Source organism: Cygnus olor, chromosome 13, assembly GCF_009769625.2.
Source record: "Cygnus olor isolate bCygOlo1 chromosome 13, bCygOlo1.pri.v2, whole genome shotgun sequence".
Classification (NCBI taxonomy): Eukaryota; Metazoa; Chordata; class Aves; order Anseriformes; family Anatidae; genus Cygnus; species Cygnus olor.
This window is the reverse complement of record NC_049181.1, coordinates 15,162,033-15,187,092: the sequence shown is the minus strand read 5'-3', so window position 1 is coordinate 15,187,092 and position 25,060 is coordinate 15,162,033. Positions and strand designations below refer to the sequence as shown.

Genomic DNA, 25,060 nt, shown 5'->3' with positions numbered 1-25,060 from the left:
TCTGTCGCTGCACAAGATGCTGAGCTTCGGCGGGTGAGGGATGCTCGAACCCTCCTGGCCCAGGATGGAGCAGGTCGGCTGAGCAGGCACCGAGCACCCCCAGCCTCTGGGTGTAAGGGCCCTTTGCCAGCCGGGTCCCAGCGCAGCGTTCGGGTCGCTGGGCGCTCCCTGCTTCTCCCAGCACACCTCCCAGGGTCACTGTCAGACAGACACCCCATCACCCACAGGCCCGACTCCCCACCACCCATGGCCCCTGCGACGCACGGCACCTCGCGTGGGCTTTCCCCGACGGGGCAGCGTCCCCGAGAGCCCACCCGCAGCCTCCCTGCTCCCTCGGCACCACCGCAGGGCTCCAGCTCCCCTCGGGGCCGGCCACGGAGAGCCGCCTCGGCGGCGTCTGGCATGGAGGGCCCGGGGAGCGGTGCCACCCCCGCAGCCCCCCCAGGCACCCTGTCCGCCACGGGGTCCCCCCCTCACCGGGCTGTGCCTCCCGCCGAGCCCGGGACCCCCATCCCCGCACTCCGGGCCGCCCCCTCCCCGCTCCCCCCGGCAGCCGTGCCCGTGTCCCCCCCCCCCCCCCGCACCCCGCCGCCGCCCCCGGCCGCCCCCCGCAGCCGCCGCCATTGGGCGCGATCGCGCTCCGCGGCCCCGCCGCGGCGGGCGGGCTCCGAGGGGGCGGGCGGGCCGGCGGCCGCCGCGCCGATGCGGCGGGCGCTCGGTGCGGCCCGGCCCGGCCCGGCTCGGCCCGGCCCGGCCCGGCTCGGTTCGGCTCGGTTCGGCTCGGTTCGGTTCGGCGGGGGAGGCATGGAGCCGGCGGGGAGAGGCCCGGGGGCGGCGGAGCTGTGACCACCTGGGCCGGGCGAGCAGCGCCGGAGGATGGGCAACGCGCAGCGGAAGGCGCCGCGCAGCCAGCGGCGGGGCAGGATGCGCTCAGCAACAGGTACCGGGGGACGGCACGGCACGGCACGGCACGGCACGGCACGGCACGGGGCGGCACGGGACGGGACGGGACGGGACGGGACGGGGCGGCACCGGCCCCGCTCCCCGCGCGCCCCCCCCTTCGCTCCCCCCGGTGCCTGGTGCCGGTGCCCCCCGCCGCGGGCTGGGACGGAGCCGGCGGCGGCAGCAGGGGAGGGGGCGGCTCGCCCTCGGCCGCGGCCTCCTGGTCCCTGCGGGTCGCTTGGAGGACGCGGGTGAGGTCACCTCCAGCTGAGCTGCGCCTCGCTGCCGGGGACGGTGAGCCGTGGGGCTGCCGCGGGGCCCTGACCCCGCCGCCCCGCTCCTCACCGTCCCCCAGTGCGTGGCACGGGTGCCGCCGGGGGGTTGGGGGGAGGGGCGAGCTGCGGGAGGGGGAGCCCCAGGCTGTGGGGAGCCAGCTCTGGCACGCAGGGAGCCAAGCCCCAGATTGCAGGGAGCGAGCCTCACGTTGCCAGGAGCACGCTCCGAATTGCGGAGAGCGAGCCCCAGGTTGCAAGGAGCAAACCCCGGATTGCAGGGAGCGAGCCCCAAATTGCAAGGAGCAAGCCCTAGGTTGCAGGGAGCGAGCCCCAAAATGCAAGGAGCAAGCCCTAGGTTGCAACGAGCGAGCCTTGAATTGGTGGGAGCAAGTACCGGGTTGCAAGAAGCCAGCCCCGAACTGAATGGAACCAGCACCCAGGTGCAAGAAGGCAGCCCCAAACCGCACGGAGCCAGCCCCCGTCTTCGTGGAGCCAGCCCCAGCTCGTGAGGAGCCATCTCTGTTGCAGAGGCCTGCATGCACTGGCCCTAGAGCTGGGCCCTGCCGAGGCGGGGAGTCCGTCCCTGCGTAGCCCCCAGCACCCCCAGCCCCCACCTCCCACCAGCCGCGAAGGCAGCGGGTGTCTCTGAGGGGTCTCTCACCACGAGTTGTCAGGCGGAAAGCCCAGCAAACCTGCAGTGGGCGTTTGGGGGGGGGGAGCATGGGGCGACCGAGCACAGCTGCCCTCTCAAAAAGCTGGGTCGAACAAGCAGGACCTGTCTGGTCACTCCTTTGTCCCCACCTGGCCGGCCCAGGCAGTTCAGCAACCCTCTCCAGACACCGGGAAGCTCGGCTTCCCTCTGCGACCCAGCCCAGCGCCTGGAAATGCCAGAAAAGCTGGGACGCTGAGGTCTGGCAGGGCTCTGGGCCCCAGGACCAGCCGTGATCCGCTGCCCTGCGCGCTCCTGCAGGCTCGAGAGCGGGGAGGTGGCAGCGCGGGCAGCAGCGGGGAACTTGGCAGCCCTGGGAGGGACCTCCGGCAAATCGCTTGGGAGCCGCACAAAAACGTGGAGTGATTGTCACAGCCCAAGTGACTGTCACAGCTTAATAATGAGCGGGCAGAGGGGGTGGAAGTACAGCCTGTCTCTGTATAATTTTGCAGCTGCTGTTGTAGCGGGTGGCGCAGAGGACTGAAATAGGGCAAAAGAGAGCTTTAGGTCAGGAGGGGCTGCTGTGCGCTTGGGGGCTGAGGGATGAAGGATGCTGCGCTGCCTGACACAGTGTCGGTGCCCTCTTGGCTTGGGATGTGGGTAGTGGCCAGGCCACGGGGTTTGGATGGGCCTGAGGGTCTGGGATGCTGGCCTGCACCCTGCCCATGTCTCCTGCCCCAGCTGACGCTCATGGCTCTCAGGGGACTGGAGCTGATCGTGCTTCTCCTACCAGGGCTGGCAAAGCTGTACCTGGGTTCCTGGGAGTCCAAGCTCCCGCTTGGCCAAAAAGCATCTTTGATATTCCCCTATTGCCAGCGATGGGGTGGGGGCTCTCAGGTCACTGTGTTTTCGGGAAACCATCAGCAGTAGATGCTCAGGAGTTGTTCTGACACACATCGTATAGGGGCTGGTGGAGGGGCACCGGGGGAATCTGCTGCCGTGTTGTCCGTGGCCATTGCTGGTGCGTGTCGGAGCAGGTCTGCTTGTCTTCCCCATCTATCAGAGCCATGTGCAAGTGCTGCCTGGGTTGCAAGTGCTTGGGGGAAATTAACTCTGCTGGCATCTGCTGTCTTCGAAGCATCCCATCCTTTGGGCCTGCAGCATCACTGAGTGCAAGGCACACGTTCCCCACTCTGCCCCGGTCTCAAAAATCAAGCCCGTCCCAAATCAATCCAGTGCTTGGAGCTACATTCCCATCTCTGCTGCAATCCTGGCTCCCAAGGGCCTCAGTCCTCCAGGAAAATCAGGCTCCGCTTTACAAATCCTTGGGGTGCTTGGAAAGTGGTCCCTGCGGAGTCTCCGCTTGTGGTGTTCAGCAGGAGGCAAGCCAAGAGGAAGCCATGGGGAGCTCCTGCGGCACCCAGGGTGAAAGTCGAGTGAATTCAGAAAGCTGTGACATGGGAAGGAAGAGGGGACGGGGCTGTGACAATGGGCTGCTGGCGCTGACTCAAACAGCCAGTTCCTGGTCGTTTCCTTTCCCTCCGGGCTGGGGACGGGGCCGGAGGCAGGGAAGGCGGAGGCAGCTCATTTCTCGCCGTGTTTTTTTGCTGCACGGAGTCCCAAGCGCCGGCTGCAGCCATGGCCAAGGTGGAGTGGCTCCTCGCACCGTGGCACCGGGAAGGTAAGGCAGGAGGGCAGCAGCGCTTGCAGGGGTTTGGGGTGCCCAGTCGGGGAACAGGGACGTGGAGGCTCTCATCTTCAGAGGCCGTGCGATAGGCACGGATGGAGTCAGTGCTGCCCAATGCTGCAGATCTTGTCCCCGCTCTCCCAGCGTGGCCTTGGCTGCGACGGGTCCCCTTCTCTTTTAAGCCCTCCCTACTGCTCCCCAGCCCATCTGGGGTGTCCTCGCTCTGACGAAGCCACAGCGGTGCAGATCCCCCCGGCACGGGCTGCGAGGCCACGCTGAGGGTGCAGCGGCCAGGAGCCTCGCCGCCCTCACTGTTGCTCCTGCTGCGGCTGATTTCACATCTCGGGCCCCTTTGTCCCGGGGCCTGGCCACGTTCCCCTCTCAGGCAACTTCCTCGCATTGTCCTGGCCCCGCGGAGTGCAAAACCAGCAGGGCACAGGGGAAACGGCGCTTTCCTGGAAGCGCCCGCTCCCAGCGCGGGACCGCAGCCTCCCCGGGAGAGCCACGGGCACGGCGCGGGGTGGCCGCAGTACCGGGTGGCCGGGCTCCCTGCCTCCGGAGCCACGCACCTGGCTGGCTCCCGCTCACAGGCAGCCACAAAAACCAGCAATGTTGCGGGCTTGCTCGCTTCCCTGCCACCGTTCCCAACGTCCCCGCTGTCACTGCACGAGTGACAGCGCGCTGGTTGCTGTGGTGACTGCTCCCAAAGCGGCACGGTGGCCCTGCGTGCCCCCACAAACACTGAGCCGGGGACCGAGCTGGCAGGAGGACCCCCAGCAGGGTCACCGGTGTCCAGCTGGCACCACGTACGGGGAGCACACGCGTCCCCTCCGCTCTCGCCCCACACAAGGCATGGACCACTTGGGATCCAGCTGGAGAAAGAGGGCTTTTATCTGTTTTGTCTGATCTCACCACAGGGCTGGGCAGGCGGACTGCCCTAGCATGGTGTTAACTCTGAGCCCTACCGATGGACGGTGGCGTTAACTGTTTGGCTGCTGGTGCTTTTCACAGAAACCTCTCATGCAATCCAACCTTCCTTCTGTGAGCTGAGTGACCCTCACAGCTGCCAAACCCACCCACCCCTTCCAACAGCTTCTGCAGTGCTGTTATCTCCTGTCAGTACAAAAATCAGCTGATTGCATGTGAAACAGGGAGAATAAGAAGAGCCTGGAGCCTCGGGCAAATTTGCTGCAGCAGGCTGGTGTGATTATTTAATGTCACAGCCCCACCAGGTGCCGTGCAGTGCCCCAGGAGGGGCAGACATAGTGTGCTGGGGTCCTGGCACGGGCACCCACCTCAGGAGCCTGGAGCCCTGGCCTCAGCCAGCAGCTGGCAAAACATCTGCGTGGATGTTTCGTGTCTCGGGCACGCTCCATCCCGCGCGCGGCAAGCGCCTGTGGCAACGTCTGCCTGGCACTCATCGCTCTCTCCTAGCACGGGGCGTGGGGTTCTCAGCGGGACGTTGCTCTCAATTTGGGGGCATCGTTTGGGCCTGGGCGGCCGTCCACGCCTGGGGCTGCGGCACGCACGGATGCCGCTCCGTGTCTCAGCGGGGCAGCTGGACCGGTGGCTCCGAGTTCAGCATGGGGTGAGCTTGGGACAGGAGGCGCTTTCCGCGGCGGCTGCCAGCTCCTGCTGTTTGCTATTTTCTCTTCCTCTCTGCTCGTCGCAGAGCAGCGTGCGCTTTGGCTCCAGATCACGGGGAATGTCATCGGGCCGCACGCGCCGGGAGAGAGCGCTCGCCGTGCCGGCAGCAGGTCGGGGCGCTCGCTCGAAGCCGGTGCCATAACGTCGCCGGCGCTGCGGCGTTTGGGTTGCTGGTCGGCATCGATCGCAGCCTCGAAGTTCGCAGCCTTCATCCTCCGGCGCACTCGGGCGGGCGGCAGCTGGCATGCCGCTGTGCCGATGCCCGTTGCCATGGCTGCCCTGCTGATGGTGCACCGCCTGCCGCTGCCGTTGCATCGCTCCCGCGGTACCTCCGCGGCGGCAGCGAGGAGCCGAGCGGCACGGGCTGCGCTGCCGGTGCTGCCCGCTGGCCTGGGGCGCGCTTGAGAAGGAAAAGTTTGGCCGTGCGGTTTCCGGCAGGAGACGTCATCTTACGGTAGCTTCGGCCTGAATCAGACAGCTCCTGATGGCTCTGTCGAATATCTCGCTGTGGATTCGGGATGCCTGGGCAGTAGGTAAATGTGGGTGCTGGCGTGGAGCGGGGGTGACTCAGGAGATGCGCGGGGTGAGCACACAGGCTGTGCTCTGCAGCTGGCAGTCCTAGGAGGGACCAGACCTTGGCTCGAGCTTCACTCTGGTCCTAAAGCAGGAGCAAAATCCCCTTAGCTTGAGTCCTGGACCTGGTGCCACCACAGGCACCACCCTCGCCCAAGCCTGAACACTCACTCACACTCTGCAAACTGTCACCAAGGTCGCGGAGCCACTGCTTGGCCCTGCACGCAGACACTGCCCGGCCCTGGGGCGAGGGGCAGAGCTGTCTGTGAGCAGGACGATCCCCTGGGAGGCATCCTGGCTCCTGCGAGGTGACCCCCCCCCAGTGAGGCTTGTGTCAGAAGTGCTGGGGGATGCGGGATGGAGCCAGGAGCCCCCGGCTGTGCTCTCCCTTCCAAAAACAGCCAGGCCCTTGGGAGCACAGCAGGGCCACGCTGCCGGCTCCACGCACCACGTTGCAGAGCCACCGCATGATGCCCCCCCACCCAAAAAAACCCTCTGAGCACCTGCACCCGGGGAGCAAAAGCCGAAGCACCAGGGCATTACGCTGGCTCCTGCACGCAGCCCTGAGCCGTGTGCGCGCAGCGCAGCCCCTCAGGCACCACAGGGTGCTGGGGTGGCCGGGGGGGGGGGCTTTCTGGCGCGGGCAGGGTGTCACGGTGCTGGAGCCCTGCCCTGGGGGATGGCTGCAGGGCCCCCCCGCCGGCTGCCCAGGCATGCTTCCGCTTTGCTCAAGGGCGGCCCCGAGTTTCGGTGCTGCCGTTTGCCCGCCGGGTTGCAGCCGGCGGGGTGGGTGCCTGGGGGTGCCGAGGGTGCCGGGGTGGAGGTAAGGTCCCCTGCTCGGGGCAGGAGGCAGGTGGAGGAGGGAAGAGGAGGGGGGGGGGGGGGGGCTGTGGTTTGGGGTGTCCCTCATTTCCTGCGTAGTGGCTACGGGGTCTGTGGGGTAGGGGGGAAGTGGGATGCCCAGAGCCTGCTCCGTGCATGGCCTGTGCTCCTTGTGCCGTCCGTCACCTCTGCCCAGACCTCCGTCCTGCCCGGGCATTGCATCTCTGGGCACCAAACTAGGAGGCAAGAGGAGGAAAAGCCGTGCTCCTGCTTGAAAAAATGGGGCTGCACTCACCCGCAGCAGGGGAAATTTCATCCCCGGCTGCTTGGCTGCTCTGGGCTCAGCACTGTCCTGTGCGCGCCCTCTGGGACGGGGCTTTTGCAGCCGACGAAGCCTTGGTGTGATTTACACGCGCACACCCCGACACCTCTTGGTTGATATGGAAACAAGTCAAATTATTTAAAGGAAAGGAAAAAAAAAAAAAGGGCTTGTGTTAAGGCACGTCGTTATGGTAACACAAATTATAAAAGTAACTAGGCTAGGGACCAGGCACGTTGCTTTTGGATGCTGGGTGTTGTGCAGGCTGTGCCGCTCGGCTCTGCTGGAGCTGGGGGCAGGGTGGGCAGCACGGGCGATGCTCGGGGCACGGCGGGCTGGGGCCGCAGTGGCCCAGGTGGCCACGGCAGGCTCAAGTAGCGTGGGAAGAGGGGGCCCCAGCAGCATGCCGGTGCAGGGAGGTGCTGGGCAGCCATGACCCGTTGCGGTGCAGTCCCCTTTCACCAAACCCACCCCGTTTGCTTCCTCTGCCTGCTTGGGTGGGGTCTGGCACGAAGCGGGTGCTGCGGCCGGAGGCGCTGACGCGCTCGCTGGGGACAGGCACCCGCGGTGCAGGGGCGAGGGGAAGTGTTTGCCACGCAGGAAATAGGAATGGGTGTGCACACAGAGCCCGCCTGGACCCCGGTGCCATCAGAAAGCCCTCATCCTCTGCTGGCTCGCCACCCTTCCCTGCTAAATGTGAGTTATGCTGGGCAATGCATCCCCTCTTCTGGGGCTGGTGGATGAAGTAAGCGTGACAAAATGGTGCCGTGTCCCTTTGCACCCTCCTTTTAGGCTGCAATTTCTGCTCTTCTGCAGCAAGGAGGTTGCTTCACCGCTGTGCGCTGCCTTTCCTGCACCCAAGAGCAGCTGTGCAATCACCCGGGGTGACAGGGTGATTTCTTCCTTCCCCAATTTCACCCTGCTCCCGGCTTGGCTGTCTCTGTCCGCCCACAGGAGCGTGTCCGGTGCCTGCAGCAGCAGCAGCGGTGGCGATGGGCTCTGCTCCTGCAGCCTGCGGGGGTGGCTTTGCTGGGGCGTGACACAGACACGTCCCCGTCCCTGTGTTCCTGGAGGGACAGGCAGGCAGGATGAGCACACTGTGCTGGCTCAGCATCAGCCCCGAACCCGCAGCAGCACTCGCAGGAAAGCTGGTCGCCTGCCTCCCTCTCATTCTGCTCCCTCCTGCTCGCAGCCACCTCTAACCTGGACCTTGAGAGCAAGAAAGCCGCCCACACCAAGCTGTCATGGCAGCAGCCCGTGAACGTCTTCCTGGCTGCCGGCCGCCCGCCGGGCATGGAGCAGCTGCACCAGGAGGCTCAGCTCAACCTCCAGAGCTTGCTGCAAGGTAGTGGGGCGAGGCGGTCTGGGGTGGCAGGGACGGGCACGGCTCTGGGTGTGCTGCAGCGAGGCCATCTCCCCACATGCACTTGTCCAAGCCACTCCTTCGACCTCGCCAAGCTGCAGAAGTCAGGTCCCCAGGAGGTCCCAGCCTCCAGCAGCCCGTCCTCCGCACTGGTCTTCTCCCAGGTCCCTGCTGAAGCCATCAGAGTGACCGCGGCCAAGAAGTGGCACCTGGGGCTGCTGAGCACCCACCAGCCCCGCGGCGCGTTCCTGCCCGCGAGGAGGGGGCCGGGGCTGCCAAGCTGTTTAATCGAATCAGCGTGGCTGTTGATCTTGTTTCCTTCCAGTTTCTTCATCGCGACGTCATGCAGCCTCAGATCAGATGCTTTACAGGCATCGATTAGATCAGCAGCCTGGCCTTCGCCCAACTTGTAATCTCATTAAGCCAGCCCGAGCAGACCTGGTTTCCGTGCGAGGCCATAACGACCAGCATTAATTAGCTCAACAATTACAGGGCGGGAGATGCTCAGTTCCCTGCTGGCCATCCCCAGCCGGGCTTGCTGCCCCCTCAGAGCTGGTGCTTTCTCAGCCCTGGCCCCGCTCCGCAGGATCTGCTGGCAGCACGGGCACATTCCCCTTCCCTGCATCCTGAGCCACCTGTGCTGAGCAGGGACAGACAGACAGACAGCCCAGGGACAGACGCCTTTGTGCTTCTCCTGCCACCGAGCTGGCAGCTGGAGCAGGGTCCTGCCGTTTCCCTTGCAGAGGAGTATGAGGAGCAGTACGAGAGCAGGGTGACCGGGCAGACCTTCCGCGCCGCCGGCCACCCGTCCCCCAGCACCCCCACGGAGCCCTCGCCCCGTCCCCCGCCCTCCAAGCGCCTCGAGTTTGTGCTTATGGTGAGTCCTGGGGCCCTGCTGTGGAAGGAGCCTCGTGCCCAAGCATTCCGTGGGGCAGCGGGGCAGGGCGGTACAGCCCCAGCATCGGGTGGAGAAAATGGGTTGGCACGGCTGCTGGGACAGCAGGACCAGAGGTGGCCGTTTCTGTCCCCCCCTATTCCCCTGGGGTGGGTTTGGCCGGACACATGCCTTTCCCTGCAGCCCCCAAGCCGGCGAGCCAACGACGAGGAGAGCAGCGGTGCCACCGCGCTGGGCGTGAGGCCACCCGACGCCTCCCTGAGCCTCCCCACCACCCCCGACAAGCAGACAGCCTGGCCCAGGGCCTTCCCCCTGCCCACCGTGGAGGAGAAGCAGTGGCACCAGTCCTGTTCCGTCCAGACCAACGTTGTCCCCATCAATGTCTCGGGTAGGGCAGCGGGGCCGGGAGCCGGGAAATGCTGCTCCCAGGGGGATGCAGGGTGGTGGGAGGGCAAGCTGGGGCTGCAAGCCCGTGTCCCTGCCAGCCCCGTGCGGACAATAGGGGACAGCAGTGCCACGCTCGTGTGTGTCATTCCCTGCCATCTCTCCTGCCATCTGCAACTTTGTTCATCCGATCCACCAGCCACGCTGCCATCCGGTCTCTCGTTTCTGCCACGCTGCCCCACCAGCCGGTTCTGTTGTCACCTTGGCTCGCACCACGCTCCGTCTGTCCATCCGTCCATCTGTCTGTCCTCGTGGGGCTGCAGCTCCCAGCAGCGCAGAGCTGCCCGGCCCTTGCAGACATCCCATGGGCACGTCAAAGCCCTGGGGCCAGCAGCCGAGCGAGAGGCACCCCGTGAAAGCAAAAGATGTCATCCTGCCCTTTCCCTCCGTGATGCAGAGACGTGCAGACACCCCTGCTGTTACTCACGCCCTTCTGTTACCCATGCCTGTGTCCCCAGTGTGTCCCAGCAGCCCGGTCCCATCAGTGACGAGGTGCAGCGGTGCGGGGTCCCACCTCACCAGCACCAACCAGAGCCCGTTGCTCAGAGCGGGGCCTGTCTCCGCCGCTCTCTGTGCATCCCACCCCCATCCGCAGCATCTCCGTGTTCCCACCAGCTGGCACCACCATCCCCACCGTGCCTCCATCCCCACCGCAGCTCGCACCGCGTGGCTCACCGTGCTCCTTCATCCCCCCCCCCGCCCACCAGCAAGCCAGGGGACGCCCGTGGTGGCCGCGGTGGCCGTGTCCTGCCGGTCGCAGCGATGGCGCTGGGCTGTGTACACAGCGTGTTTGTTTTGGCTACAGGGCAGCACTTTGCTAGGCACGCGAGTGCTCGTCACTCCCTGTTTAACACAGAGACCGCGATGAACCCCAAGTCCACCCTGCGGCGTAGACGGACCATTATCGGATTCCCTAACATGTCCCTGCGAGACCAAGGTGACAGCAAGAACCGCGCAGCCCCTTTCTTGCCCCAGGAGTGCCCAGGCCTGGCTGGCACCCACCAGAGCCTCCCTGAGGATGGGCAGAGGCGCATCAGGGGGCTGGGACGCCCCGGCCATGGGGATGTAAAGGCCACCACAGAGGCTCTGCACCCTCCAGGGCAGCTGAGGTGCTGGGCATGCTGGTGACACTGGCCTGGCACCAAAGCTGGGTCATGATAGGGGACACCCCCCAGACCCCAAGTTGGGGTTCAGCACGGTTATGGGGAGCAAAGTCTACTGAGATTTCTCCTAGTGGTGGCTCAGCTCCACAGCTCCAGCCTGACCCCATGCCTGTCCTCGCCAGCTGCGGGCAGACCCACAATGGTGTGATGAGGGTGCTGGTGTGGCTGAGCGTGCTTATGGCACCCCCAGCATAGCCACAGAACAGTGTTTGACCCCACCAGCACAGAATCCAGCCTGGCTCAGGGACTTTGTCGTGCCAGGGAAGGTGCAGAGAAATCAGAGCCAGGTTCTGCTCAGAGGTATGTGGGGACAGGAGGAGAAACCATGGCACCAAGGGGAATTCTCACGGAGTGAGAGGAAGGGATTTCCCTGTGACAGTGGTCAACCACTGGGTCAGGAGCCCAGCAAGGTTTCATGGTTCGTCCTGTGGAGATGGCCAGAGCTCAACTGGACGCCGGTCGTCGTGGTCTGGCTGGGCCCAGGTCCCCAGGTCCCTTCCCACCAGGTTGTTCTGAGATGAGGTGGGACTGGGAGCCATCCTGTCCCTCCCTGGCCTGGGTGGTGATGCTCTTCCTGGTCCCTGTCAGTGTCCCCACACATGGAGACTCCTACCCTGGTGAGCTGTCCACGCACTTACGGCACATCCCAGCCACCAGATCCCAGCAGAAGGGTTAACACGGGCTGGGACTGTCCCCAGCTGAGATGTGGCCACCCCAGTAGAGGGAGGTAGGAGAACATCTGTTGTCAACCCTTCCCTTGCAGTCAGCTGGGGTGTGTTTCAGGCATGGGCAGCGATACAGCCCCAGAGACGGGCGGTGGGGCAGGATGGTGCCACCGACCACCTGCGGGGCAATGCCCGGGGTGCTGCCAGCCCCCGCTCACCCCATGTCTGTCCTCACAGGCAGCGTCAACGCCAACGGCCCTGCGACCACCACACGCCCGCCCATCACCGAGTCCCTGTCCTGCAGCTTCGAGCCCGCAAGCGGGGGGAAGCCCGCCCAGGAGATAAGCCCCCGCCAGCCGCTCTCTGCCCCACTGAGGAAGACCTTCAGTGACCTCGGGGGGACGCTGCAGGCACGCTGCTGCCCACCCTCCACCCCTATGGACAACATGGCCACCCCCGGCACCTGCAATGGGCCTCAGGGCACCCCCTTTCCCTCACCCTGGGGCGCCAGCTCCTTCAGCTACGCCGGCCCCCCCAGCCCCACTGCTGGCCAGGGCGCCTCACCGGGCAGCTCTGGCATGGGCTCACCCGCTGGCACCGACCGGGCGGCCTCCTTCTTCATCGCCCAGGAGGAGCGTGTGGGGAGCGCCGGGCCCGGATCCTTCACTGCTGCGGTGCCCGAGTCCCCCCCGGGCTCTGGGGGCCTCCGGAGGTGTGATGGACGAGAGGCCAGGGTGAACTTCTCGCCGACAAGCAAAGAGGAGCCGGAGCCGGCGTCGGAGCCGGCACGCCTCGGGGTGGAGCGGGCAGGGTGCCGCTTCCGCGAGCGGTCACTGTCGGTGCCCACTGACTCAGGGTCCCTCTGCTCCGTGGACATCGCCTACGCCGAGGCCCGGCGCGGCAGCACCAACTGCGCCCTGGGCTACCCCAGCGCTGGCTCCGAGGGCAGCACCAGCACCGACAACATCTCTCTGGGGCCGGAGCCGGATGGCCAGCGGCGGCGGCGCTCCAAGAGCATCTCCCTCAAGAAGGCCAAGAAGAAGCCCTCGCCGCCCACCCGCAGCGTCTCGCTGATCAAAGATGGGCAGGATGGCCCTGCTGCCCTGGGGCTGCCCAGGGATCAGAGACCCAAGAGCCTGTGCATCCCGCTGGACCCCCCCAGCCACCGGCTGGTGCATGCGGACCCCCAGGGCAGGGAGCCCGACGGCCCGGCCGCCCCCCACCAGTGGTATCTGGCAGACTGGAAGACCGGCGATCCCTACCGGTCCCTCTCCGGCTCAAGCACGGCCACGGGGACCACGGCTGTTGAGTGTGTCAAGGCACGGGGCAGCTCTGAGTCCCTCACGTCCCCCTCCATCTCCAGAGCCACAACACCCTCCCAGCTCTCGGCAGAGGCTGACCTCAAAACCTCCTCCCCGGGCAGGCCCACGGGGCTGATGTCCCCGTCCAGCGGGTACTCCAGCCAGTCAGAGACCCCCACCCCTACCGTCCCCACGTCGGCCATCCTCGGGCACTCCCCACACCAGGTGCGGGTGAGGCCACTAGTCCCTGAGAGGAAGTCTTCACTGCCACCCACATCCCCCATGGAGAGGAGCCCCAAGTCCAGGCTGTCCTTCGACCTCCCTCTCACACCACCCGCCCACCTCGACCTCTCGGGGCTGAAGATCTCCCTGAAGGGGAAGACGAAGGTCAGCCGGCACCACTCCGACTCCACCTTCGGCACCAAGCTGGCCCAGAAGACCAGCCCCATCCAGCCCATCATGCCCGTGGTCACCCAATCCGACCTGCGCTCCGTCCGCCTGCGCTCCATCAGCCGCTCCGAGCCCGAGGACAATGCCGACGGCCTGGAGCATGCCGAGGATCCACCACGCGTCCCCTGCCCAGGCCCGGAGAGGAAGGTGAAGCCACCGGTGGCAGAGAAGCCGCCACTGGCCAAGCGGCCCCCCAGCATCCTGCCCAAGCCCCTGGCCCTGCGGGAGGAGGGCCCCCTGTCCCCTACGTCCCCACCAAGCATTGCTACCAGGGACGGCTTGGCAGTGCTGCGAAAAGGGGAGCCGAGGAGGGGCCCAGGGGAGCCCCGGCGGCTCTCACAGGGCAGCCTGGAGGATGAGCCGCGGCCGGAGGGGGAGCGGAGGAAGGCCAAGGTGCCACCGCCGGTGCCCAAGAAACCCAGCGTGCTCTACCTGCCGCTCGCCCCAGCCCCAGTGCAGCAGGGAGGAGGTGCGGGGGACCCGGCACCCACCCCCAGCCCCATCATCACGCTGGACACAGAGCCCAGCTGCTGCCACCCTGACACTGATGACCCAATGCCCACGGAGGTCCCGGGCACAGCACAAGCTGGCGAGACCCCTTTGGAGCAAGGTAAGGGTCTACCTGGTCCTCCATGTTATACCCCAGGGAGAGGGGGCAGGGGGTTCCCTCCCCATCATCCCATGCATTTCATGGCTGTCTTCTCCTCCCTGCAAACAGGCAGCTTGTCTGAGGCCGGCACAGAGGAGAAGAGCTTTGCCAGCGACAAGACAGCCGACTCCATCGCAGAGGAGGACGATGATGTCTTTGTGGCATCCCGTACCACAGAGGATCTCTTCACCGTCATCCACAGGTAGGGCCGGTATGCGGTGGTGGGCACGGCCACCCAAGTGGCCCCTCCAGAGCCAATGTGGTTCTGTCCCTATCACTGGTGCCTGAAATTTTCTGTGCTGGGGCTGCTGCTCAAGCTCAGGAACAAGCCCTTGGGAGGCTGTTGCTGCCTTGTGCACTTCTGAGGATCTAAGGAAGAAATTTTTCACAGTCAGGGTGGTGAGGCACTGGAACAGGCTGCCCAGAGAAGTTGTGGGTGCCCCATCATTGTGTTCAAAGTTGGGTTGGATGGGGCTTTGAGCAACCTGATCTAGTGAGAGATGTCCGTGCCCATGGCAGGGGGATGGACAGGATGGTCTCTAAGTGTCCCTTCCAACCCAAACCATACTGTGATGAATTTAGCAGAGCCTGCAGAACAGGACCTGTGGCCAGGCTGGGCCACCATTTATCTATCAGCTTTGGGGCAAACTGGGGCCTGTCTACCAGGACAGCATTTGCAACATGAGCAAAAGCTCAGCACATCACCCACCCTTCGATGGACGGGTCAGGTTGTCTTCCTGCCCCAGCAGGGCTGGGCTGGTGCCATGCACTGCACCCCTTAAGTGCTGCCCTTCCCATCGCTGCGGGAACTCGCCACATCCCAAAGCGGTGGCAGCTCCTGCCTGGGGCTGCTCCCACCACTATACTCTTTGTTGCTCAGGTCCAAGAGAAAGGTTCTGGGGCGGAAGGAGCCTGGTGACACCTTTGGCAGCCGGCCCAATTCCCACTCACCCGTGAAGACGTCGGGCTCACCAACAAGTGAGTCCCCTGCAGCAGTGGTCAGCACCGGGAAGTCCTCCAGCAGGAATGAAGATTTTAAGGCCCTGCTCCAGAAGAAGAGCAGTAAAACCAGTGCTGGTACCCGGCCATCTGCAGCTGAACTGCTTAAGACCACAAACCCGCTGGCTCGGAGGGTCATGACAGAGTTTGCCCCTGAGCTGGATGGTGCAAACAGCCCCAAAAGCCAGCCCTAACCTTGCACAGACCCTTCTTGGCCACAAAGGGCTCGAGATGGCTGCAGAGGGAGCCTTGCTGCGAGCGGTAGCTTTAGGCACTCAGGTCTCTGCAGAAGGGGTGTCCTGGCTGTCTCGCTGGGGCTTCTCTCATGCTCTCATTTCTTCCTCGGCAAATCCTCTTTGGTTCCTCTCCGATGGGAGAGCCGCCGTCAGAGAGGCAGTGTTGGGACCTGAGGCCCCCATGTCCCCAGCGGAGGCAGGCTGCTCGCAGGAGGGAAGAGGCAGGCATGCAGCACCGCAGCGGGGACTGTACCCTGCTGAGCTGGCCCCGGGACCCGGCACCTCCTGTGGCACTGGGCTGGCAGCTCCTGCTGCTCCTCGGGAACAGAGTGGGACAGCAGCCCCAGGCACCCTCCAGCACCCGCAGCAAAGCTAGCTTGAAACTGTTTGGTCACTCGGCATGTGGTACTTTAAATGGCTTTTTCTAATGCACAATGGTGATGATGTTTTTTTCTCTTTTATTTGACGTTGTACCTTGAGTTTCCCAGGCAAAGGTCCCAGGTATGAGTTCAGTTGGAAACACAGAGATTTACTTTGGGAAGATGTAAGGAGGCTGTTTGGAAATGAGGTTGTTTTGGAAGAGCCACAAACTGTTCCCTCTCGTCAGCCAAAGCATCCTCCCTGCTGCATGGGGAGCGGGCGCCCCAGTGTCTGCAGCCTGTGCAATGACCTCAGGCCAAAACCCACCCCCTCAAAAGCCCCTGACAGTGCTGTATTTCTGAGAGCTCTCCAGCCCTTGCTGTAAACACAGACCCCAGGGTCACTCCACTGCGTCCCCCAAGGAGCCATGCTCCACCAGCCACACCATACACGGGTCCCCACCAGCCTCCCAGGACAAGCATCTCGTGGACTTCAGGTGACTGGAGGCATGGGGAGTGTTTGGCCCTGATGATGTGAGAAGGAAGGGGCTGCAGCAGGGCATCGCTGCCCAGAGGGGATGCCAGAAATTTCCTTTCCTGCCTCTGCCTCTGGCATCGCACTGAAGCACCCTGCAGAAGCAGGGTGGAGCTGCGCCTCCTGCAAACACCTGCAGCTTCCATTGCTGGGGGGTCCTACAGCTGCTGGCCAAACACAGCCAGGTCCAGAAACACAGGCGGACGTGCTCCGGTCCACACCCGCGTTACTCTGGGGGGTTCCCACCGTCCTGCCCACGCCCAGGGGTTACCCACACGGCAGGGGCTCCACCCCAGCGCTGTCCCCATGCTGCCGACAGTGCCACCATCCCCATGGCACACGCAGATCCCCATGGCACAAGCAGATCCCCCCTGTGAGTCCTCACCAGGCCATGGCGAGAGGCAGCAGGCCAGTGACAGCCAGGGGCTGGGGGCAGCGTGGCAGAAGGCAGGGCTAAGCAGAAACACCAGCCCCCTTCTTCCTCGGAGCAAGAAAGGGCCAGACAGTGCCTGCTGAAGAAACGGGGTGATTGGGAAGTTTGCGCTTTATTTCCTCGTGTATTTCTGCCAGCTCTGGCACGCCCCAGCCTCTCCCTGTGTGGGGGAAGAATGATGCGGCTGGGGCCAGGCAGCACCGGGGAGATGGGGGCTGAGGGCACAGCTTCAGCAGGGCTGGGGCGATCCGTGCCAGCCCAGGGAGCGCGGGTCCCTGCCCAGAGCCCGTGCTGGATTTTACTTGGAAAGAGGCTCTGCTCTCCTTGTGCTTATTTGTTGGCTGTTGGTTGTGCTGTTTTTCACCCTCTCCCATTGCTTGCACATTGCGCCCTTCCCTCTCGCGGGGTTGCAGAATTGAGCCTGTAATTAGGAGCCAGGCTGAAAAACTCAGGAAAAAAAAAAAAAGAGAAAAAAAAAAAAAAACAGAAAGAAAGAAAGCAGGAAAGGAAAGATAGAGCGAAAAAAAAAAGAAAAAAAGGCGGGCCTGGGGGCTGGGGGCAGGCCCGGGGGCCGGCCGGGGCCTCACGGCGGCGGCGCGGGGCGGGGCGGCGGCGGCCATGGCTCCGAAGGGGAAAGGCGGCGGCAAGGCCGGCAAGGGTGAGTGGGACCGGGGGAGCGGGGCCGGGCGAGGAGCGGGGCGGCGGGCCCGGGGCCGGTAGCGGCTCCCCGAGGCCCGCCCCGGCTTCAGGGCGCTGCGTTGGCAGGCGGCGAGAGCGGCGGCAGCGAGGGCAAGGCGCAGGGCCCGAAGGGCGGCGGCAGCTCCGTTAAGGTGGGTACCGGCGGCACCGGGGCCCCCGCGGTGCCGCTCCCAGCGGGCTGCCACGGCCCCCCTCTGCCCCCCCAGGTGCGGCACATCCTGTGCGAGAAGCACGGCAAGGCCATGGAGGCCATGGAGAAGCTCAAGGCCGGGGTGCGCTTCAGCGAGGTGGCCTCGCAGTACAGCGAGGACAAGGCCAGGCAGGGGGTAAGGCTGTCCCCCGAGCGGCCCCTCGGCCTGTCCGGCCCTAAAAGCGGTGCAGGGCGAGGCGCAGAGCCCTTCCTTGACCCTGGTGGTTCCTTCTTCCAGGGAGACTTGGGCTGGATGACCAGAGGCTCCATGGTGGGACCCTTCCAGGAAGCTGCGTTCGCCTTGCCTGTGAGCAGCATGGACAAACCGGTGTATACGGACCCTCCTGTCAAAACAAAGTTCGGGTACCACATTATCATGGTGGAAGGCAGAAAATAAAGCGTGAATGACCATTAAGTTCCTGACTGCTTGAATTCTGAGAGTGTCGCAGGCACCTAGAGCTTACAGCACATTGGCTGTAAGCAGCAGTGTGCTTGGAGACAGCCAGCCTGCCGCTGTGGCAGGATGCGCAGAGTACAGCCAGCAGAGTACAGGACCCTGCACAGAGAGGTAAAGCATTCCATGGAAAAAGGTCAAATTAGTGCCTCATGCTTTAAATCAGCTTCAGCTTGCAGGTGAGTCTCTTCTCTTCCAGCTGCAGAGGTGATGATCATCGAATGGTTGGAAGGGACCTTAAAGATCAACTAATTCCAACCCCCCCTGCCATGAGCAGGGACACCTCCCACTAAATGAGGTTGCTCAAAACCCCATCCAGCCTGGCCTTAAACACTCCCAGGGATGGGGCATCCACAGCTTCTCTGGGCAACCTGTTCCAGTGCCTTGCCGCCCTCATAATAAAGAATTTCTTCCTTATATCTAATCTAAATCTGCCCTCTTTTTGTTTAAAGCTATTACTCCTTGTCTTATTACTACCTGATAAAAAGTCCGTCCCCAGCTTTCCTGTAGCCCCCCCCTTTAGGTATTAGAAGGTTGTTAAAAGGTTCTCCCAGAGGCTTCTCTTCTCCAGGCTCAACACCCCAACTCCCTCAGCCTGTCTTTGTAGGAGGGGTGCTCCAGCCCCTTGATCATCTTTTTTGCCCTCCTCTGGACTCTTCTAATACATCCATGTCCTCCTTGTGCTGGGGCCCCAGAGCTGAACACAGTTCTCACGAAAGCAGAGCAGACGGGGACAATCCCCTCCCTCGCCCTGCTGGCCACGCTGCTTTTGGTGCAGCCCAGGGTAGGGTTGGCTTTCTGGGCTGCAACTGCACATGGAAATGACATGATCTGTCCAACTGAAAGCTCAGGCTTTCCTCTGCAAATCTAACCAACCTGAAAACAGGGGTTCCCTTGGGCATTTACCCTTACCCCCACCAGGGAGAATGTGGACAGTTCACATGCTATAGGTTCTGCTCCAGAGCTCAGACTTAACCTGGGAAGAGCCTCCCTGTGATAGAGGCAGAATAATGCTACAGCTAGAGCTCACAGCCGCTGCCCAGGGCAGGCTCCTTGTTCTTTCAGTTACCAGACCTTTACGAAGGCTGGAGGCTTAACTGAGCAGCAGCAGGGAGGGGGAAGGTGCAAGAGGAGTCCCCCTGCATAAAAAGTCGTCCACACCTTATCTAATCAAAGCTCAGGGAAGAAACTGTAACTTGAATAAGGGAAGAGAAGCAGAAAAAACACTAAATGCTTGTCACTCCATCAATTCCTCTACTGCTCAGCATGCAGTACGTGTATGAAGTCTAGCAGACTGCACCTTGTCCTTCTGGTAAAACCGGCTAAATGACAGCATGACGGATGTGAATGAAGCAGCTCAGCGTGTCTCCTACCTCCGTGACCTTAGTAATAAATATCCCAATGTGCTGATCCTCTGCCTGCTGAAAGGCAGAACTCAAACTGATGCTGTCTTTGCTGCAGGTGAGCATCCTGGTGTGTCAGGGCAGGTCTTTCTCCTGCCCTGCTTCTTGAGGTGTTTGTTTTGTTAAGAGAATGGGAGGCTTGCACAGGCCAACCAACACTCACAAAGCTCTACCTCATTAATATTTTGTTATGAGAGGCAGACAGGCCTTTCTACAGCATGAGAGCAGATGCGGCCTCATTTAAGGGATGCTCTATTAATAAACTGCTCGTTTCCAGGCTACCAGGGCTTTGTTCTACCTATTAGGAAGAACACATTGCATATCTCCTGTTCTAACAGGACAACTGTTTGTATTTGATATGTTACCTAGTACAAAGAATTCAAATTCAGCATACCAGTTTCTTCTTCAAAAACTGCAGAACTCAACAAGGTGTGAAAGTGTCCCTTGCTATCACACTGTAACATACAAGGCAAACCTGCTAGGCATTTAACATAGATGAGGAAGCACTGAAATTCACTGCCATGTTGTTACAAGGTAATACAATGTGATAGTTGCAAGCATCCCCAGGCCAAGTTTATCCCCTTGTGGTGGCAGAGGGGCAAGTCAGATGAACAAAGCATTGCTAAAAGCCAGAACAAGGTTCTTCTGATTTTAAAATTGCATGGTCCAAAACTAGGAACCCACTTCAGTTTCACTGTGCCTATAGTACCTGTAAAAAATATTTTATTTACCACAGCTAAACCATATATGGGAAGAGCGTTAGAGGACCACCTCACCAGAGAAAAGGCAGCCCACAACTTTAAGACAGGTACGTCTCCCTCCTGCTGCCTTTGTGTATGGACGGGCTTTTGACCATACTAATAGGGAAGGATGAGAGGGGGGGCTACAAGGATAGACCACAGCCTGCTTTGAAGCCTTAGACTCCTCCAGAAATACTAAAAGGTTCCAAATGTTCAGCACCTTTCAGTAGTCAAGGCCTAATTGCTATTTCAGTCCTTCTGCGACCCCCCCCAGCTCTACAACCCTTCTACAGCAACCACAGTCCGGCAGGGATTTGAGCAAAAGGGTTTCTGCAGTACTACATGTCAGTGTTAGACCTGGCACCGGGCAGATGGTGCGCTGGCCTCCATTGCATGGAGGATTTATAGCAGCAATCAGCTTTTCCCCCCCACCTCCACCACAGCAAATGCATTCTCAGGCCAACTCAAAAACAGATTGCGGTAGCTGTGTTCTCTTCTTTGCACCAGCATCTGGCGCACCCAAATGGCAGGCAAGGTTCAGGCAGGCAAATGGGCTTTATTTAAGTCGAGGAAGGAGGAACTACAGCAGCTTGAACTTAGACTGCATTAAGCTGCACCTTCAGCCTCCTGTGAGGACAGGAGAGACTCAGAATGCCAGAAACGGGAAACCAGAGCTGCAAGCTTGGAGAGGCATTTTAGGCACAGATTTTTTTTAATTTTTTTTTAATTAAATAACAAGAACATGAACTGTTTTCATCTTAGTTAACTGAGTCCACAGTGACGTCCCTTTCCCAGCACCTGAAATGTGACTAAGGGCTTCTTAGATGCTTCTTCACACAGAAAGAGATGCTGGATCTGCTCACTAGCCATGACAGAAAGTTACATAATCTGAAAGAAGCATGTATTTTTTTCAGCCATTTAAGCTTAAAAAAAAAAGTCAGTGACATAGCATAGACAAAGAAAGTGAGACTATTTAACAAAAGTATAGAGATTACATTCAACTATTTAACAAAGGTATACAGATTTCATTTCTGGGCTAGCTGTCTATACAAGTTTAGAGTCATAAGCATAACTTCAGGATCTCCACTCTTTATGTCAAGAGCTTGTAGGAAACAGTTCAGTGCCTCTTGTAGATTTCCGTCATCCTTAAGTTTCTTCCCTCTGTCTACCAAGGTACTGTATGTACCTAAGGAAGGAGAGGAATTCTGACCGTCCTCTTTCTCAGAGACCCTTTCCTGGGTGCAGTACTCTATCTGCTCACCTGAGTGAAGCTCAGCATCACCAGTGGATTCCTCCTGAGATGACTCTGTCTCATCTGCTTCGGACTGCTCAGACTGCATACCCTCTAGATGGGAGGACTCTTCGGTTGAGTTAAGCGTTTCGCCAGCAGGTTCTTCTTCAGGCTCAACAGACTCCGCACTACACTCTTCTGCTTCTTCTTCCAGAAGGTCTTCTTGCTCCTCACTGTTTTCTTCTTCATCAGTGGTTCCCATGATTTCTCCAATATCCTCAACCTCATCTACCACCTTGTTGATTAGAGATCTCCTGGAAGCTGTAGACCTGTTACCACTGTTAGTTAATTTGGGAGAAAAAAGGGCTTTTGTTAGACTCCTGTTGCTTTTAGGAGTAGATGCAGTAATTCCTTCCAGAAATTGATGCAGAGGGGTGTTCAAGGGAGAGGACTTTTTATCAGACTGCTCTTCCTCTGAGATCATAACAGAATAGTCCTCATCCTCACTATCTGAAACAATTCTTTTCGCACGTTTCTTTCTACCTGAAATGAAGATAACACTGTTTTCCTCTGATACTTCACTCCCTTGCAAGGAGTTATTTGGATCTTCTTCAGCTGCATGGCAGGGGCTTCCAGAGTTACCATTCTCACTTAAAGTTTTTGCTGGAGATTTACAAAGACTTCCTGTTTTTAGTTGGAAGCCCTCATCTTCTGGGTGCTCCAGTGATCTTTCCCCATTTGAGGCATCTTGCCATCCATCTTCAGACTCTTCCAAGACCAGATTGAAGTCAACTTGATCCTGGAGAGATGGCACAGACATTTCCTCCAAGCTGGCTTCCACCACACGAGACTTCTGGATCCCAGCATGGACTTCTGGCACAACATTTGGCAGGTTTGGTGGTGTGGCAGATAAAGCTAGCTCAGGAACGTCATTCCCCTCTGTCTCTGAGACACCAAGCGGGTCAAGTACTTGAACTGACATTTCTGCATCTTTTAACCTTTTCGGTGTGGCTGACCATCCCGACTCGTTAGCAAAATGCTGAGAATGCCCAGACAGGCCATTCCCGGCCTCAGTCAAGCTATCTGAATTTACATGGGGAACAGGAGAACACTGCTTCTGCTCAAGACTCGGGCTCTCTTTATCAAGTGGACAAAGTCCAGGTGATAACGGTATAATGCTTGAGTCCAGATTTTGCTCAGACCCTTGTATATCAAGCTGTTCCACTACCTTGCTGCTAGTAAGGAGCTCTGTATCCATACTGGACATCTCTTGTGCCAGTTTCTCTTCACCCAACTCATCAACGGTCAGACTTGTCATTTTAGAGCTGACATCAAGAATCTGGACCTCCATGTCCTCTGTAAGATCAATGACTTTGTCATTTTCACATTTATCAGCTACTGGTGGTGAAACCAAGTTATTTATGTTGTTCAACCCTGGAGACCTCTTCTCTGCCTGGGAAGCCAGTTCTGGTGGTCTTGACCAAGTCTCCTCCACAGCATTTCTGATCCCCTCCATCCTCAGATCTCTAAGCTGAGACTCTAACTGAACTAGCTCGTGGGCTTTCTGTACCCTCTTTTGAATGTACTGATGGGCTTCTTCACTCTCAGCCTGCTCCTCATGAGTCATTTCTCTTGTAAATATTAAGTCATGATCAGAAATGCCAAACATTTCCAGAGAGTGTAAATAAGCGATGTGTTCATCCAGCTGCAGGTCAGTCTTTCTTTGGGTGGCATGCAAAGACTGCAGCTGGATCTGAGTTGTGGATGTTCGGGTGTCTTCTAATGTGAAAAGCTCCCTTAGTTCCTGTTTGGAGAAATATCTAAATGGGTTCTTTTTGTCACCAGTAGTCTGTCTTATTAATGAATCCTTAAATACTTGTCGCCTATATATTTTCTCTTCCACTGTACCGCAGGTAATCAGTCTATAAATCACGACATTCTCCTTCTGCCCAATCCTGTAAGCCCTGTCTACAGCCTGAGCATCTGTAGCTGGATTCCAGCTGGGATCAAAGATCACCACTCGGTTGGCTGCTGTTAAGGTTATGCCAACGCCACCGACTTGTGTCGTCAGCAGGAAGACGGAGTAGTCCTTGTTACTCTGAAAGGCGCTAATGCGCTTCTCCCGTTCTGTCAGGTGGGTCACTGTGCCGTCAATACGCATGATCTTAAACTGTCTGCGAGACAAAACCTGCTCTATGATATCCAGCATCTTCCTCGACTGCGAGAACACCAGAGTTCGGTGCCCCTCCTCTCGCAGTCTTTCTAGAAGCCGTACAAGGAACAGCATTTTCCCAGACTCCTGAATCAGGGTCTCAACAGACAGATGATCTATTTTGTTGGCACCTGAGAGCACACCTGCTTCACTCTTGGGATCCTGCTCTGAGCATTCCTGTCCATCTAAGCCCAGCTGGGTACATGCTCTTGCGGACAGAAGCCTGGGGTGGTCACACAGCTTCTTCAAGACAGTCAGCTCAGCCAAAGGTGACCGGGTTGTCATCAGCACTTCTTTCACGTGATCTAGACAGAGAAAGTTCCTGTAGATTTTCTCCTGCGTTGGAGACAAGTACACCCACACAACAAAGTCATTTTTCCTAGTGAGAGATGGCATGACAGGAGCACTAGCCTCGCTTGGATCCTCAGGAAGAAGGGCATCTGGTTTGTCAGCATGACTTTTTTTGATGTCTTCTTTAGTTCTTCTGAGGAAATATGGCTTTATAATTGTCATTAGATTCTCAGATATCTTAAGTCCCAGTGCTTTCTCACCTAGAGTCGCATCCTTCTCCCTGGCCCTAGTAATAGGATTCTCATACTCCATTCTAAATGTTTTGGCTGTTCCTAAGAGAGAGCCCTGGCACGCAAAGTCAAACAAGGACCACATCTCCTGCAGGTTGTTCTGTACCGGAGTGCCCGTGAGGAGGATGCGATGCTTTGCAGGAATCGCATACACGCACTTTGTCGTTTTGTTGGACGGGCACTTGATTTTATGCGCTTCGTCGAGGATGATGTAGTCCCAGACAAAGTCCTGCTCGTGGCAGCTAGTGAGCTGCTTCCAGTTGTTGATGAGCATCTGGTAGCTCGTGACGACGATGCCGTTCCTCCTCTGGACCCTCTCCAGGTTCCTGGTGCGCTCCGTCTTGCTGCTGCCGTGGAACTCCTTGACGCGCAGGCCGGGGGTCCAGCGAGCGAACTCGGCCAGCCAGCTGCCGACCAGGGTGGTGGGCATGACGAGCAGGACGTGCTGGATGAGCTCACCGTCGAACATACCCGAGAGGAAGGCGATGATCTGGACGGTCTTACCCAGACCCATGTCGTCGGCCAGGATGCCGCCGGGCCGGCCGTCCCGGTGCAGGCGGTACAGGAAGGCGACTCCCTCCCGCTGGTGCTGGAAGAGCTTCGCGTGCAGCTCCCCGTAGAGCAGCAGCCCGCTGCCGCACACGTCCACGAACCGGCCTTCGTCCTCCTCCTCCTCCTCCTCCTCCTCCTGCTCCGCCAGCTGGGCCAGCGCCGCCTCCAGCCGCTGCATGCGGCCGCGGAGCTTCTCGCTGGGGCGGATGGCGGCCGCCTGCTGGAACAGCCGCAGCGCCGCCTCCAGGTCCCCGCTGCCCGCTGCCTCCTTCGCGTCGCTCACCAGCCTGCGGGGACGGGCACGGCGTCAGCACCGGCACCGGGACACCGGGACCCGGCCCCACCACCCCCAGCACCCCGGGACCCGGCCCCCCGCTCACCGCCGGTACTGCTGCTCCTGGTCCTGGTCCTGCTCCTGGTCCTGCTCCCGGTCCCGGTCCCGGTTCTGCTCCTGCTCCTGGTCCTGCTCCCGGTCCTGCTCCCGGTCCCGGTCCCGGTCCCGGTCCCGGTCCCGGTCCTCCCCCGGCCCCGCCATGTCGCCGCACCGCCGCCGCCGCCCCCGCGCCGCGCTTCAAACCCCGAACCTTCCCGT

The 25,060-nt window shown here is 60.4% G+C and overlaps 3 protein-coding genes across 21 annotated transcripts in view; 2 read left to right on the top strand and 1 right to left on the bottom strand.

Annotated features, from left to right (window-relative positions):
• NHSL2 (NHS like 2) overlaps positions 1-15,540 on the top strand; it is a 30,143-nt gene extending 14,603 nt beyond the window's left edge. For 5 of the 19 annotated variants that reach the window (XM_040572908.1, XM_040572896.1, XM_040572911.1 and 2 more), the window contains exons 2-8: positions 8,107-8,259; positions 9,021-9,154; positions 9,356-9,560; positions 10,422-10,553; positions 11,682-13,805; positions 13,914-14,046; positions 14,725-15,540. In XM_040572908.1, coding sequence (XP_040428842.1) covers positions 8,107-8,259; positions 9,021-9,154; positions 9,356-9,560; positions 10,422-10,553; positions 11,682-13,805; positions 13,914-14,046; positions 14,725-15,037 — 3,194 coding nt within the window. In that variant the 3' untranslated portion in view covers positions 15,038-15,540. The other 14 variants (XM_040572898.1, XM_040572902.1, XM_040572905.1 and 11 more) reach the window with 11 other exon arrangements.
• A 1,471-nt stretch (positions 15,541-17,011) lies between these two features.
• PIN4 (peptidylprolyl cis/trans isomerase, NIMA-interacting 4) lies at positions 17,012-17,706 on the top strand. The gene is made up of 4 exons (XM_040572894.1): positions 17,012-17,064; positions 17,172-17,236; positions 17,312-17,431; positions 17,534-17,706. Exons 1-4 carry the CDS (start codon positions 17,025-17,027, stop codon positions 17,690-17,692), a joined length of 384 nt encoding a protein of 127 aa, XP_040428828.1. The 5' UTR covers positions 17,012-17,024; the 3' UTR covers positions 17,693-17,706.
• Positions 17,707-20,581: 2,875 nt separating this feature from the next.
• Positions 20,582-25,031, bottom strand: ERCC6L (ERCC excision repair 6 like, spindle assembly checkpoint helicase). The gene is made up of 2 exons (XM_040572893.1): positions 24,849-25,031; positions 20,582-24,755 (listed from the first exon to the last, which is right to left on the bottom strand). The coding sequence occupies exons 1-2, from the start codon at positions 25,001-25,003 to the stop codon at positions 20,918-20,920; spliced, it is 3,993 nt and encodes a 1,330-aa protein (XP_040428827.1). The 5' UTR covers positions 25,004-25,031; the 3' UTR covers positions 20,582-20,917.
• Positions 25,032-25,060: the final 29 nt, after the last annotated feature.